This window comes from Coprinopsis cinerea (assembly GCF_000182895.1).
Source record: "Coprinopsis cinerea okayama7#130 chromosome 9 map unlocalized cont3.9, whole genome shotgun sequence".
In the NCBI taxonomy this organism is placed as follows: domain Eukaryota; kingdom Fungi; phylum Basidiomycota; class Agaricomycetes; order Agaricales; family Psathyrellaceae; genus Coprinopsis; species Coprinopsis cinerea.
Genome location: NW_003307536.1, coordinates 458,232 through 474,382, shown reverse-complemented (window position 1 = coordinate 474,382; position 16,151 = coordinate 458,232). Strand labels below are relative to the sequence as shown.

At 49.8% G+C, this 16,151-nt stretch overlaps 3 protein-coding genes across 3 annotated transcripts; 1 reads left to right on the top strand and 2 right to left on the bottom strand.

The window, feature by feature from the left end:
• Window positions 1-649: 649 nt before the first annotated feature.
• On the bottom strand, window positions 650-4,697 carry CC1G_07444 (hypothetical protein; the record flags this gene model as incomplete). The annotated part of the gene is made up of 12 exons (XM_001832021.2): window positions 650-668; window positions 741-1,077; window positions 1,140-1,304; window positions 1,356-2,002; window positions 2,068-2,209; window positions 2,274-2,456; window positions 2,523-3,028; window positions 3,083-3,222; window positions 3,283-3,448; window positions 3,502-3,698; window positions 3,749-4,351; window positions 4,410-4,697. The coding sequence occupies 12 exons, from the start codon at window positions 4,695-4,697 to the stop codon at window positions 650-652; spliced, it is 3,393 nt and encodes a 1,130-aa protein (XP_001832073.2).
• Window positions 4,698-10,313: 5,616 nt separating this feature from the next.
• On the top strand, window positions 10,314-12,808 carry CC1G_07441 (other/FunK1 protein kinase; the record flags this gene model as incomplete). Its single annotated transcript, XM_001832018.2, has 7 exons — window positions 10,314-10,736; window positions 10,823-10,894; window positions 10,953-11,036; window positions 11,091-11,763; window positions 11,816-11,982; window positions 12,036-12,704; window positions 12,755-12,808. 7 exons carry the CDS (start codon window positions 10,314-10,316, stop codon window positions 12,806-12,808), a joined length of 2,142 nt encoding a protein of 713 aa, XP_001832070.2.
• Window positions 12,809-14,568: 1,760 nt separating this feature from the next.
• CC1G_07440 (hypothetical protein) lies at window positions 14,569-15,246 on the bottom strand (the record flags this gene model as incomplete). Its single annotated transcript, XM_001832017.2, has 4 exons — window positions 14,569-14,694; window positions 14,767-14,838; window positions 14,902-15,011; window positions 15,096-15,246. 4 exons carry the CDS (start codon window positions 15,244-15,246, stop codon window positions 14,569-14,571), a joined length of 459 nt encoding a protein of 152 aa, XP_001832069.2.
• Window positions 15,247-16,151: the final 905 nt, after the last annotated feature.

Genomic DNA, 16,151 nt, shown 5'->3' with positions numbered 1-16,151 from the left:
AATCATCTCAATAGCTACATTGATAAAGCAGCGCCCTCTGTCCCACGGACATCTCCTACACAACCACATGCTAGTAGAAGGGGCACTAGATTAGTCACACGTTGCTCTCACCCTGCAATACCTCTTTAATGATAACTTCCCTTGACTCTGAAGTGCATCGATCTCAGTGTGCTTTTATTCTGATGATGAGATGTATCATGATTCATGTAAACAAGAGTTACTGTGGACGTCCTCGAAGGGCCGCCACGGTCAGCAGAGAGTGATTTGAAGTATAGACGGAATTCAAGATAGGCCCTGTAACCTGATGGCGCTTGATTGATCAAAGTTCCGCTCTACGGCGCTTAACGATTAATCAAGTAACTCTTTAATCACTGTGATTAATCGTTTCCAAAGACTACTTTGCCCCTACTAGACCCTCATCTGAGTGAGGGAGGATACGGAATTGATTAATCATTCAACCTGTTTAATCAACAATCAACGCTTCGTGAACGACTAGGAGAGAATAGAGATTGATTAAGCGACATCGGACAGTGAAGGAGAGTGACTGTAGCAAAGTTCAACATATAGTGATTATAGAGACCATTAACCAATCTTGCTATAGTTAAACAGAGTGAATGAAAGAGAGAGGAGTCCTGATTAAACGGAAGCATTAATTCGATTCACAAAATCTAAGAAGTCGGGGTCTGGTATATGGAGGGTATTGAGAATTCTCGCAGTAACGGATGCAGGAAGGTACTCACCTATAGCTATCATGGAAGTTAGAAAGTTCGATTGAGCGATGTCTCTTGATGTAGTCGAGTAATAGTTCGCCTTCTCTATATCCAGTAGGTTCATCCGTTTGAATTCGCGTAAAAACAGCTTCGACTTTTTCTGCAAGCCTCCTGAACATATGTGCCTGCTTGTTAGCGAAAATAGATTGCGAAAGGGCCATTCCAGGGGTCGACGAAAGCTTCTCCCAGGTATCTGACATCCTTCGGAACGAGCGGGTGCAACGGATACACTCGACCAATTTGATCTCCCATTGTTCTCTCCAACGTTCCATTTCCGCCTCAGCACGAAACCAAGCCACCTTATCCCCTTGAAATGGAATAACGTAAGAATGTACCATAAAGAACGAAGAGAGAAGGTCTATTACTTACCTTCTTCCTCCCATTCGCGAATTTGCTCATCAGTAAGCTTTCCAATCGTTCCTAGCCTCCAAATCCATCCGTCGTTAACACTCATCGTCTTCAAGAGCCCCGAGTCTACCTGGGATAGCATAGCCTTCGCTTGCGAAGAGGCGATGTCCATTCTCCCTTCGTGTCCTGGAATCAGAGAATTAGAGGCGAGAATAGCAATTGATGATTCCGACTCACTTGTAGAGTTCGAGGACGAGTGCTTTGACGGGTTAGATGTCTGAATGCCCGTTCCAAGAATGTTCTTGACCTTTTTTGAATCTCCAATCGAGCGCTTGAGCTTGGTCGCCGGCCGTTCCGTATCTTCGATGCGTAAATGTGGGAAGCTACGAGCGTGAGTTGATAACCCCAACGAGATCATTGCTGACCTGTTCATGTTGTACTGATCAATCAAGGCTTGACGTCGTGCAGTAACACGCTCGATCTGGGCAGCTGCTCTTGTGTGCTGGTCCTGTCCACGACAGTCTGACCGCTTGTGAAGCCACAGAGCGTCAAGTGTCTTCACGTATTGCTGGATGGACATGATCGTGTCAAATGCGAGTCCTTCTCGGAGTTCAGACTCGATCTGCACCAGAAAATCAAGTCCGAGGTCTTGTCGCTTCTTCGAATCATAGTCAGATGGGAGGTAAAGGATTTCGCTGGAGATGGGTGTGCTCTTTGCAACCTGGCGGTTCACATCATCCAGCACCAATGGCGTGTAGAGCTTCTGCTCCGAACGCCACTTGTCAATTCTATTTTGCAGCTTCTTTGAGTCGCCTTGGATCTCCTTCTCGAGCGAGGCCATCGGGTGCTTCTCATTCATCAAAATCTTCATCTTCAAGTCGTGTCTAGCACATTCCAACGGCATCCATTAACAAGCCAAACAAGCATGATATGACTGATAGCCACTCACTGAGCTATTTGAATAGATAAGCCTTCATTCACAAAAAGCGAAATGTCCTTCACTGTAGATGATCCCGACAATGAAGGTGGCAACTTTAGTGAATGAGAACCCTTGGTGAGCAAGGCGTCGAAGATCGACTGCTGCGAGGGAACTGCCATAATGGATCACGTTAGTACGGGCTCAGAATATCGCTGACGAGCCCAAATTTGACTCACTTTTCCGCTTAGAATGGCTATACACACATTCAATGTCCTTCCCCACTTGCCTTCGAGCGTCTCGATCGAGCTTATCCCATTCCGATACACGCGTGAGGTGGAGCACAGTGAGGGAATAGAAGCTCATGCGATGCTGGTAGTATAAGCTCCGGGCATTCATGATCTCATCCTCGAGCGTAGAGTCTGACGAAAAGAGGGATTGATTAGATACATATCTATTACAGGGATTTTTCGAGTAGTAATACAGACGGATTTGACGAAGCTTTTTCCAGTTCCAATCCCCGTTTGCGTCGTTGATAACATCCTGGCGATGACCGTTGTTCATCTGCCGGACCTGCGGGCCCAGTTGGTTAAGTTCCGCCCAATATTGCTCCGCCGTTTCTCCATGAAAATGCCCAATGTTCGAGGTGTAAGCGTGACCGTAGGTGTACATACAACTGTCCTGGTGGTTCTGCACGTGAACGGCCGGGATGATCGTTCGGATACCTGCAACATAAGCCTCGAGAGAGGGCGCGAAGTTGCGAGTAGCACGCTGAGATAAATTCCGAGCATATCCGCAAGCAATGTCGTATGAAAGGACGATGTCGGAGTACGCGGACTTCCATGTTGCAGGCGGAGGTTGCGGCGGCTGTTGCTGTGACGGCACCGTGGCGGCGGATGGTCCTGGTAGAGCCAAGGGCGGGGATGGTAACTGGGACTCGGGCATCTTGTACAGTTGAAGGGCTCGAAGGAGGGCATAGTCCGTGTTAGCAAACCTGTAAGCAAAGCACTTAGTAGTGGTTGTTATGGCATATGGCTAGCGTACACACCTCTCACCGAGCTGTAGATCCACCATAGCCTTCACAAACAGATGTGCGCAATCGATCTTGACGACGCCGGTCACTCGCATCCGCTTGAACTTTTTTCGATCCTGCTTTTCAGCAGCATTGAGGTGACTACAAGTCGATTTCTGTATAACAAGGGACACGTGAGGATCAATCACAATCAGTCAATCGAAGAAACACCATACTTCAGTCTCGTTAGGGCCAAGGCTACCAAGGTATGCGTGATACATATCTTCGTCTGGAAAGTAAGCGCGTCCTTTGAAGACAGAACGGCTGAGAGGGTCCGTGTTCTTCATGTACTGATTTGCGTGATGATTCCCATCAGCTGTAAGCTGGAGTTGGTTCAGATGACTAGCGTGCGCAATCAGAGCTTTGCCTTTGAGGAGATGATAGACCAGACTCACCGAAAGGCCATAGGTAGCGTGGCAGAGCCCGCCTCAATGTTCAGAGTCGGTTCGGGGCATACTGGACAGTGGACTACTAGATTCTTAGCTTGACGATGTGGCAGCAGTGTGTCGATGTCATGGGCCTGTCCAAGCCGCCTGGTTGCAGCAAGGACCCGCCATATCTGCATGACGACAACAAACTGCGGGTATACATCCTGAACATTCATTAGTAAGACGAGGGATGCATGACCCACAGCACACATACCGGGATTTCATCGGTAAAGACGTTGTCGGAGAGGCGGCGGAGGGTCGAGCAGAAGTCGTATGCTGACATTTTCCCCTCGAGTTGGACGAGGTGGAACTGGCGGAGGACCGAGAACGAGAATGCAGTACGTGGTTGTGTGAGCGTTGCGGGGAAGAAGCCGGACTTGACAAGCTGCGAGACACGCTCGTGGATGCCGTGGCAGGTACAGAACCGCACGTTGGCCTTGTGGATACCGTTGACGTCCACAAGAGTCATGGGAATAGGGGAGGAGTGAGCATTGCAGTTGGCGCCGCTGTGGCCAAGGTCGACAGTAAAAGGAGTGGCAGATGCGAGGGGCAGAAGCTCGGAAATATCCTTGCGCTCGAAACAGCGAGCTTCGGGGTTCCACGCCTCGGCCCAATGCAGAGGATGATGCTTATGAGAACTCGCAAAGCACCTCACACAGGTGAGCGGATATAGAACACAGTCGCGGCACGTAACGGTGCGACGGCCGTCTCCGCACTCGCATTGCTCCTCCAGACCTTCGGTCTTCACAGTGGCTTCGAAAACCAGCGCAATGAGCCGCGGAAGTGCTGCCTCAAACTCGTTGATAAGTGCAGTGGTCTGTGAATGCACGTATATCAGTGTTGGAAGTTCTGAATGGGGAAACTAACGGGGTCACCTGTGAGGGGGCAGGTTCTTGCTTCGTAGAACTAACAGCAGGTTCTTTGACTTCGATGTTGGACAGCGTAGCGCGAGGATGAGAGGGTTGGGACGTCTGTGGTGCTACCTTCTCGAGGAGAGGTGGAAGAAAGGCTGTTGACCTCGTTTCGCCATGTGTGGAGACGGAGATCTCTTCCAGGGTACGAGAAGCAGACGCGGCGAGATTGTTGGACGGTTGGGCAGTGTTTGAACGCTGAACGCGTCGATCGGCGTCCTTGAATCGAGCAGCTTTTGAACGTAGTGACATGGATGATGTTGCGAAAATGTAAAGAAACAGAGCTGTGCGGGAGGTCCCTTCGCCAAGGACCTCCCTCACACCGCTATGTCGAGAGCCCGCCGGTTGCTGAAAATCTCATCTCCATCTGGAGGCTCTAGGATATTCGATGAAGATTTCATGTGAGCTGCCTAGGCACAGATTGCAGTGATAAGAATGGACGTGCCAACAACCGCGATTAATTTGAAATTTGACTCAGGTTACGGGTACGGTCTAGTCTTGGGCCGGCAGTGACGTGGTGGTCCTATGTGCAGCTCCATTCAAGAGGTATTATGGGCCCTCTGGTGTGAGGTCTTAAACCAAATACCGTACGCTTGAATGCAGCGAGCAATGGGGAGTAGTGGAGGAAGCGGGAGCGCGCAGATCGAGCCTACTTTCGAGTTCTGATCTCTCTCGCGCGACCATCCGAACCATCACGTGATCGACTCCCTGGGACGCGTTTCGGGAGCGCATCACGATTTGGTAGCGACGTCATAGGGCTGCCCATATGACATCATTGACTGCCTCGATTTTCAGTGAAAACCTATCTTAGGATTACCGGAGAGTCTGTCTCAAGAGTAGCGGCCGTTTCTGGGGATTAAGGTGATGTTTTATATAAATACAGCGAGGACCTCTCCTGGGTTTAGCAAGGCAACGAAAAGGGTCGTGGAAAATGAGCCTGCCCTAAAGTCCGAAGCGCCCGCTGCAATCTAGTTAAGCCATGCATATCTTTTGTCTTCAAGTGACTTGCCAGGGCCAAATACACTTTATTAATGACCCAATGCACCTCCATTACGCCCTCCGATCCAGATTCTGATATCAGGAGATGATGGTCTTTCTTCATAATTCAGTCAGGTAGGTGTGCTTTCCAGTGTAACCGGTGCGAGCAGTGGTGGGCGCTTATTACTTTAGGCCCGGTCGCGCAGGATCTATTTTCCGAAATACCGAGAGCCAAGCTCGACCAAGGGAACTGAAGAGATCAGGGCCCTTGGAGTATCAAGAGCACATGATCTGATAGTCGCCATTCAACCCCCGGGTGCTGATGTTGTGATAGCATTGCGACCGTTTTTGGACATGCCTTATCTATTTCCAATAACCTATGATCGGCTTGGACCAAAGGGTGGCCAATGGCAATCGATTCACTTTGGTCTCGGTCTGCTTCAGAGACCCTATCGGAAGCTCTACCTAATCATGCCAGTCGGTCATGCGATGCATCCGATGCCAATCTAGACCAAGGGAGGGTACCTGGCCATGCGGAGTAGGGTCCACCTGATATTGGGAGATGAATGTCGGACTAGATAGCAAAGAGACGCGAAGGTCACGTTCTTTTGACTGCTACGCGCTATGCGACGCGTTTCTCTAGCTCCTCAACGTGCCTGTTGTTTAATTCTTTGTTTAATTCTTTGTTTAATTTCCCTCGTCACTTAGGCGCCCGTCCACGTGATTGGCAATACTTAAGATTGAGCCTCTAGCCTTCGCTTCTACTTTTCCTTTCCTCGCTCGCACGCACATAGAGACTTCTGTTTGCCTGCTCATTGCTCCCCAGTCCGCTCATCACCATGGCCCCTCCCCAACTCCCCAAATTCATCTTCGACTCAACGTCAATTCATCCTCAATTTCCTACCCGAGTTTCGTGAATGGCTCGATGCCAACAACCCCACTGTCATACCTCGACATTCGGCCACTACCGCCTGGATCAAGACCACCGCCTCTGACATCATGCGCCACGAGGACTTTGCTCCTGAACACCTTCATGGCCATGAACCATCGGAGATGGAAGGGGTATGTGTTGCTGATATCCTTGATCTCGTTTACGACGCGTCAGTTAACAATTGGACTCCACAGGACATCCGTACATTCTTCCGTAACTGGAAGAACGCCTCATACAGGCCTAGGAATGCAGAAACTCAGCCCATCAGCTCCTCTCCTCGAAGGCGGCTCAACGTGGATCGTGCCCTTGAGGAAGCGATCCAGGCTGTTCTCATCCTCAAACATGATCTCTCAACCCGCGATTTCTTCTTGCTTTCCGATCCAGACGCATATCAGAAGGAGTACAACGCGCAGAAGGCAGCTCACCCCAAAGGGACGCCTACTTGTTTTATGGGCCAGTTCGCAGGCTCATGGCAGGTTACGAGTCCGTCTCTGAAGACTGAAGTATGGTGGCATAAGCTAAGGGTGCTCGCTGGCGCACACCTTCAGTGCGCTCGCACTCGCACCAGGGTCCAGAATGGACCAATAGTGCCCAGATCACATATTTTGTTGATTATAGTTCTATTATAGTTTTCAGTTTAAGTAACATGAAATACCTAAATATATCCTGATATACCCACTAGAATTTAAACTAACAAGTTACAGCTATCCAACCGGGGTCTACTGTCTGCTTATCATGAATATAAATGGCTCGAGCACGAATTGAACCCCCAACCAGGCAAATTCCGGACGCTTTGATGACAAGCGTGATGCCATCAAAACGGGCCTCGGAGACCGGCCAGTCGTAAATGGAATGAGAACTCCTATTTTTCCCCTATTTTATACCCTTGGAATGACGTCACAACTAGTGCTGGTAGAAAATAACGAACTGCACTTAATTCCGTCATAGGACTAGCTGAACCTGGAGTTGAGGACACCCAGTCCTATTTGAAACTATAAACAGTATTAAAAATTAAAGCTTTAATCAAGTCTCCTGCTCGAAAAAGCACCCTAGACTGACACCTGTCAGCGCACCCATCAATGAAATCAAGGGAAGCGCCCAAGATCAATGCTAAAATGAAGTCTCATTAAAGCACAACACAGAAGGCACCACAACGTTAGATGAAAAAAAGAAGTAAAGAAGCCATCAAAACCTGTCCATCAAATCCTCGAAATTAAGGCCTAAATGAAGTCTCGTTTTCGAGCCGCATAGAAACGACTCCTAACGGACTCGTAGCCTGCACAATCTCGATGAGAGCTCGGAAGGCTGCATGGGCCAACGCTGACCAGGCCCATTGGGAGAAGAAGAGGAATGAAATGGCGATGGATGTAGTCAGGTATGTCGTCTTTTCATTTAACTTGTTTCAAGCTGATTGACTCTTCTCGATAGCAACCAAGCCTTATGGCCCAGGTTCTTCCGCGAATCCATTCAGCACAACATTAGCCGCGGTATTGTTGGGACAGTCGGGTTTGCTATTGTCTATGGATTTCGCACAGAGAACGATGGCATCCAGCATGGAATGTAAGTACTCTGATACTCTAACAAGGATTACATCTGATCTCCTTTATCCAGCCTGTACGGTGGCCATGATTCCCTCAAGAAGGAAGAGATCAGTCATCGCTTTGAGAACCACGACGAAATTCTCAAGGCTGCTTCCCGCCACTTCGATAAGGTCTTGCCAAGTGAGTGATTTCAAATTATCTCGTTTTTGAGCGTCTACTGACGGGATGAGATATAACAGCTCATTCCACCCCTTCTGTGTACGACTTCGAGCACGATTCGAATGGTCGTTTAATTCTCCCAACCCTCGATCTCGGTCAAGCCTTACCGGGGCAGGTGGCCGATCTTCTTACGTCATTCTTGAAAACGATCTGGCGTGCGTTTATCCTTTGCTCTTCCTCTTCACTCTCGACTGACCCTCATTTTGGAATACGCTAGATGAAACCTATCCTGCCGACAATGATATGCCGGGTATCCCTTGGGCTCAGCTTGGCACATCACCTTCTATCTTCTACGACACATCTCGCTTTTCTCTCCCGCCCGGTGTGGTCCTTGGTGGCCACGCAGCACCATGCCCCCTTCCGTTTGTCCTCTCGCTTTACGATTATCTTCGTCGCCTTCAAGAATGTGGGACCCCATTCGCATTTAGGAGTAAAGACGAGATCCAGGCTCGTTTACAGGCAGTCGCAGACGAAGTAGAGAAGGATGTGGAGAAAGACGATGAAGTTTTGGGTGATGCAGCTGGTGCTCAGGTACGAATTTGGCATTTTACGGTGTTGCACGTTCCATTCACAACCGATCTGTTCCGCAGGAGACTCGTCCAGCCCCAACTGGTGAAGATCTGTCTTCTGGTCCTCCTCCTACAGTCACCGTCTCGTCGTCACCGGTTTCCCAGCCTGAAGATGCTCTATCCGCCACACACACCTCCACCGCCGACACCAACATTCCTAATGTGTCTAAATCTAATGCTGCATCTGGGGAGGCCAGGTTGCCTGCGGACCCTGCAGTTGACACCCACGTCTTGGTGCAGGGATCAACCTCAGATAAGAATCTCACAGACGACACTCGCCCACCAAAGAAGTCTAAAGCGACGTCAAAGCTCTCGAAGGCTGACCGCGAGGTGATGGCTCCCATCACCAACGTTGAGAGCAGCAGCACTTCACGGGCTACTCGGGTCCGTACGCAGGCTGTGCGCGGTCCCCAGCTCATTGCTGGTGGCCAACGATCCCCTGTTCGAAAGTGAGTACTAACTGAATTGATGCATTAGTTGACTAATCACTTATGCCTTTCTGCTTAGTCCAAGCTGGATGATTCCCGGTGGCTCTCCTGTACCTTTTGGAAAGAAAAGGTCCATAGATTCGGTTGTACCACGCCCGTGACTTCACTCATCCCTTCCATACAGGAGCGCAGAATCGGAGGCAACTCGCTTACACAGCAGCAAGCGCCGCCGAAAGTGAGGTTCCCTCTTTTAACGGATTCGGTCAGTCTCGACTCCTTTGTGTTAATGACACTTTAATCGCTGATCTCGCAGTTGCAGGCCGTTTTCATCCAGGATGTAGGTCGTCCTGGCCGCGCTCGTTTAACGTTCATCCATTAATCACACACTGTGCGCAACCTAGGCTGTCCCCTCGATTAATCATCGTTATTTATCTCCTCGTTGTAAGTGGTTACGTCTTTCTCGTCAATTTGCGGTGATTAATCATAAATCATTCTGTTGTCTTCTCCGCTACTTTATGCCCGTTTGGCTGCTCTCTCCTTCCATCGACTTGCGACGTTGATTAATCATGGCTCTAACCCCTCACCATCTCTCCTTCGACGACGTTACCACTCACCCTTGCCACCCATCTTGCTCTCCCACCTTGATTAATCATGGCTTCATTTAATCGGCGACTCTCACTCTTCCCCTCCTCTCTGCCACCAATCTCCCTTACTCGCCTCGATTAATCAAATGTTGTGGTTAATCATGGCCTTCGGTAAATCATTGTCTGCCCCTCCTCCCTACTCACTTTGATTGATCATGGTCATTGTTTAACCACTCAACTCCTTGTCATTATGTTGTCCACTTTGTTTAATCGCGACCTTCGTTTAATTATCGACTCTCGCGTCGTAGTAGTACATCTGTAATTAACCACAAGTATAAATCAATGGAACTGATTAATCGTACAACGCCGTGAAACGGTGCGAGGATTAACTGAGCGCCATCGGGGTTTTGATAGGCCTACAATTTTGCAATTAGTAGTAACGTTACAAGGGCAGTAAATCTCGCTGCCGCAACAATGTCGCAACCCCGGTAGGCGTGGGAATAGCCCATCAAACCGTTCGAAGTCCACCATCAACGCGGGACTTGCTCTTGTCTTCAAACCACGACCATCCTCATAGCTGACCCTTCAAAGGACCCCTTTATTCAATCACATAACATCATGGACGCAAATGTCTCGATCTGTCAAGCCTCGGACTTCATCGACACGTATCTACCAAACATCACTGTGCACGATTTCGTCTTGTCAGATCTGCGCGAACAAAATGTTCTGGTGCCTCGGAGTAGTTCACTGAGCCAACACCCGTCAGCCTCAGAGAAACGTCCACCGTATGCCCATACCTTTAGGGCTTTCAAAGGCTTGTTCCGAAAGGTTCCCCCGGAACCAACTCGGGTTCTGAGGGCGTTGCAGGCAGTAGAGAATGTGGTTCACAAAAGTTTGAGAACGGCCGAAGGAACGCACCTCAACAATTACTCCATCCGTACCGAGAAGGTGGAAGGCGGTATCCTTGACACCTGCTTTACCAACGATAATCATGATGACAATGATACCTCTTCCACCGAGATCGTGATTCCTCTCCGTATCGTAACTGGACCAGAGGCGAGGGACAGGTATGAAATTTCATGTCGTGCCAACTTCCGTCCTTTCCGATTAACAAACCATGACCTTAGAACCTTCCGGACCCCCTCCCAGAGTTCTTCCGTGTGATAAACGAGGACGCTCGCCGAAGGCATCTCTACGCAGTAAGTACGTTGATTCGTTGGAATCAACTGCGACTTCATTCGCTTGTTCACCTATTAGATCACCATTGAAGGTGCTGATTTGTCGCTATGGTATCTATCTCGATCAGAATGCGTTAAGTCTACTCCGTTCAACATGGTAGAGGTAGGTGTCCCCATCACAAATATCAACGCACCCAGCTAAACGAACGATATTCAGCGCGCCGACCTCCTCATCCAGGCGTTCATCTCGCTGATGTCAGCCACGGATGAGAAACTCGGTTATGATCCTTTGGTCACCCTGCTCCCAGACCTTACCTACGTCTACGAACTGCCACCGGATGAGGGCAGGAAAGACCCCCACTACTACCAAACCATCGAGCTCATTTCCGAATTCCACTCCGACGATCCTGTCGGACGCAGCGCGCGAGTTTGGAAGGTGAAGCAGGTGGTCTCCCCCACTGATCTGAATCGCATTCCCGAGACTTCCGACAGAATCCTCAAAGACGTTTCCCTCGATGCACGCATGAAACCCGAGGTGGTTATTCAGCGACAGCTCTTCGCTGATATCGCTGCTTTCGGGAAACGTCCTGACTGGCGTTCCGCGGACGTTCTGAAGGATATGCGGCAAGAAGATATAGGTGCGCTTGTGGATGCTTTGGACGGGGAAAACTTCAAGAAATATTTCTCCTGCATCATCGCAAGTCACGTCGGCAAGCCTTACTCCTGTACGGCTCGATCCCAATCCCAAAGTCTGCCTTTTGGTGATGGCCCGAGCCCAACCTACGTACCAAAGCGTCAGTGCTTCTACCTCTACGAATTCATTTGCACGCCCCTCTACGATATCCCTGCACTTGGAGAAGCAATCGATGTCCTCAGACAGTGTCTCACAGGTGAGTCGCGGTACGCTATCCTTGTCGCCCAATTCTCTGACTCGTTTACCAGCAATGCGACTCATGTACTGCGCTGGGTGGATCCACCGTGACATCAGTGTGGGGAATATCCTCGCCATTCGGTCTGGCCCAGAAGCGCCTTGGGAAATGAAGCTATCCGACCTTGAATTCGCCAGAAAATTCCTGGACCCAGAGATTCCGAAAGACGAGAAGCCAATCGTAGGTGATCACTTTATCGAATCCATCAGTATGTGCTAACCGCCCGCTCGAAGGGAACTCCCTTTTTCATGGCCTGCGAACTCCAGGTCGGAACGCCCATTCTCCCCGACGAGATACCTGCTTCCGATTACGAACTCGACAGCAACCCTGAGTCCGAAGACTGGGAACCATCTGGCCCAATACTCCACAACTTCCAACATGAAATCGAATCGATGTGGTGGATCATCCTCTGGCTCCTCACCGCCAGAGTGCGTGGTAGTACCTGGCACGAATTCAGTAAAGAGTTCTTTCGACACTCGAATAGCACCTGGTACGGCAGGGCGCGGCGTATGCTCTTGACCAGCCGAGATCCCCTCGATTCGGAAGAGACCTTTCCAAAGGACCTTCCACGAGGTCTGCACGCAAAGCCCCTCAGCTTCATCCGTTGCCTCCATGCCTTCAAACTTGACCTATGGCGGTCGTACACGCTGCGATTTTCAGCGAAAGGCCAGAAGGACCCAGGCAGCTATTCGTGGATTGTGGGCAAGGGTGCCTCAAAGTTCTTCATTGGAATCGAGAGATCTCGTGAGGCGTGGGCTTCAATCCGTCTGATCGTCGAGACAGAGGCCAGGCAGGTGGTGCAGGCACCATTGTCCAAGAAGCGAAAGGCAGAGGTGATGGACGCTGCTCCAAATGTGGTTGAACAGCGTGAAGAGAAGCAACCTCGCCGGTCTCGAAAACGAGTGAGACTCGCAGAAATCGACTCCGCCACCCACGCTGAGCAACGCACAAGACCTGTGACGAGGTCGATGACGAGGAAACAGCGCAACGTTGGCCCAACTACTAGATCCATGACACGCCAGCTTCTGGAGTCCGTCATGGGGGAGCGTGGCAGTCGAGCGACCAGAGCTGCCACCAAGAGCGTTCGCATATAGTGATCCCTTTACCCGTTATTCCCTGGATCCATAGCTAATCATATTCTTCATATATACACCGTACTTGCTCATCCTAGAGTCCTTTGTGATACCCAGTCGTAGCGGTCGTTTCGATATATCAAGTGTCTGTGATCACAAATTAGACGCGATACATCCTATCTGTAAGTTACAGATGGACGTTTTAGATATATCCATACCCTGTACTGCTTGTCCCGCAGTATCAGTGCCGAGCATCATTCATACCCATTTCTGGGATGTGTCCAAAATGTCGGGGTTTCCATTTACGGGACCCAGTCCCACCTACATATTTCACGAGGTAGATATCTCTGGTTTCTGTGAGCGGTGCATACCGCGGCCCGATTCTCGATATATCTACCTCCTATGGCATACAGGGACCACGTCTGGGCGCTAGTCGTCGCCCGATTCAAGCGCCCAAAGCCACAAAATGTCCTGGCTTGGATCCTCTCGTCCAGGCACTCTAAAACTTTGCAGAAATGATCATAATTGCAGGAGGATATACCTGATTCAAAAGAGATAGGTCGCCTAGGTCTCAGGGGCGCGGGGAGTAAAGGTCAGACAAAAGCCATTAGGTTGGCCATTGTGAACATGAATTATACTCATATGACGACGCAACATCCCCCAATTCGCTGTCCCATGACTTCACTCTCGCTCTCTACTCCATTTCTATTGATTTAGCAAGAAGTTATGAAGTTCATGCCATGGATCGCGGTTAATCTCATGTCGGCCAACTGGGGGGAAATTGATTATGTGAGTCGCAACGACCGGTGCAATGTAACAGAAGGCCATACATAGGCTGCCATAGGGCCATAGCGGTATCTGATCACATGTGAGACTTGTAGGGACATAAAGTGAATTTTAAATGTCCACATTTATGTTTAGCCTAAATACCTGCACCAACAGTAAATAGTAGCTATAGTACCGTGTCGTAGGAGGTCGAACCAACATCCAACCCGGCATCAATTTAACAAGAAAGTATCCTGAACCTGATCATCATGATAGGTGTGCCCTAACACAAGCTTTCTAATCTGTGATCTCAAGTTGAAGATTATGAGTGGCTAGTATCACAAGAAGGGGGAAGAGAAAGACGAGAACGACCCCATAGCCAGGGCATATCAGAGGGCGGGGCGGCTGTGCGCTTACTCCCTAATCGGGGATATCCCGCCTACAACGAAAATAGGCGGGACGCTATACATTTCGTCTGGTTCTCTTGCATCTTCTCTGCTGTAGTGCTAATGTTCAAATATATACCTTTTTCAGTCCTTTTCGCGAGACGATTTGAGGTTATGACCTCTCCATTGACAGTTCCTGTATTTATAATGATAGTCGAACGATGGTTTTCTACATCTCCGATCCCAAGGTCTCACCGTTGGGAAAGCCTCGAAGTTTAGAAAACACAGACAGTGCTATCCACGGTGTACTTGAAGTAGAAGCTTCCTCCACCAAAGCTACCATGGCGTAGAGCACCATCCACAAGCGCCAACGTTCTACCCTTTAACTCTCGGAGGTCTGCTCTGTATGGTGAGCATACATACCAACTTCCACTTCGAAACCCAGTTCCCTTGTGATCTTCAGCATTGTTGGAATCGCGGTTTAGCTCTCGACGACTTCAATCTACGTCCTCTCTCCGGTTGAATCTCGGTCCATTCACCTTTCAGACTGGAATTGAATCAGATTCAGTCTGAACGCCGCAAGATTTGTCTACGGTCCGTGAAGGGTATGATGGCCCTGTTTCCTTGGTACTGTTGGCAGTCTGAGTTGAGTCCGCAATTTTGAAGTTCTACACGGCGTCGGATGGGAGGTAAAGCGAAATGGTGAGTAAATCAGACGAAGTAGAGGGAGTGAAACTCACGGAGCTTCGAAGAGGGGCATCGCTCAGCATGTCTCGTAGCGCTTGTCTGCAGAGGAGAGTGTCCATGATCGTCTGATCGCCCATGGAGGGAGATGTCAGAGGGTTTCTGACCAGAGGGCAAACTGGGACACTCACACCAGCGTAGACAAACCCAATCGGAACGCCAGTTAAGAGCGGGTAGTCGGATTTCGGATATACAAGCCGTAAAATCATGGTCGCGCTTGCGAAGAGACTCGCAATGAGACCTTCACAAAGAAAGTGTACCCCGGTGATCAGATATTGTCTCGAAGCCTTTCAGGGTGACGAATAAACGACTGAGGACTACTCACCAGTTTGCACAGAAGTCCTAAATAGCTGCCATACGACTTCACCGGACCGACGGTAGAGTGTCCGAGAATCACGGATAGCCCAGAGGAGTGTACCCGCTATCAGCCAGTCTGCTGCAACCTCCATTGAGAGCCAGGGCGTGAGGGTGTCCATTATTGTGGGGATTTGGTCGAGTCTTTAGTGCATTTAGTCGAGTCAGAATCAGTGTAAATGCGCGTTTGGGCGCTAAGGGTGAAGGAGGGAGTGACTTACGAAGATAACATCCACACCCTGGTTCCGTGTACTAAGCCCAGTACTGTTGCTGTTAGGGAGACGAGGAAGAGGGGGATGACGAGTAGAATGTTTTCTCTTGTTAGTCTGTACGCTCTACGGTTCCAAAATATACCAGGGAAATCAGTCAACCATTATGCAGATAGGGCGTGGGCAATAGCGATCAAGTCGGATGGATAGAGACGCACCGGTATATCAGGAATAGCTGAGCTGTGAACGCGGTGCAGGTCGTGATGATTGCGGAAAGGGGGAACGTCCATAGCCTTGGCTCTGAAAGTCGTTATCAGTCGATCCGGACACCGTAACACGTTCGGACGGAGATGCAAGACAGTCGAGCACGTTGTGAGGGAGATTAAGAACGCTCCAAGAACAAGCGTCACGCGGCAAAAACTGGGGGTGAAGATGTATAAAGATAAGCGACGACATACCGGAAAGAGAAGCTGGGTTTCCGTAATTCATTACCCTGTCCATGCCCAATGGTCAGGTTGTCACACCACGAGGAGGGAAGGCGAGAGGTTGAAAGGAGAGGGTACTAACGCGTAGAACCACGCCATGTACGAGATCCTACGGATCGTAGCAGTGAGATCTTCAGATGCCCATGAAAGGTCAGAGGAAGCGAGGGATGGAAGACGTACGTGATAGAGTGAAATATCGTCAAGAGGAATAGAATGGCCATTGGGTATCGGATCCATGCTGGATCTTTGAATCCTGCGTGCATTTCCGAGTCATTAGCTCCAAGTCGGCGGGCGACTCTAGCCACTCAGGTGGACGCAGTCGGAAGGATGATA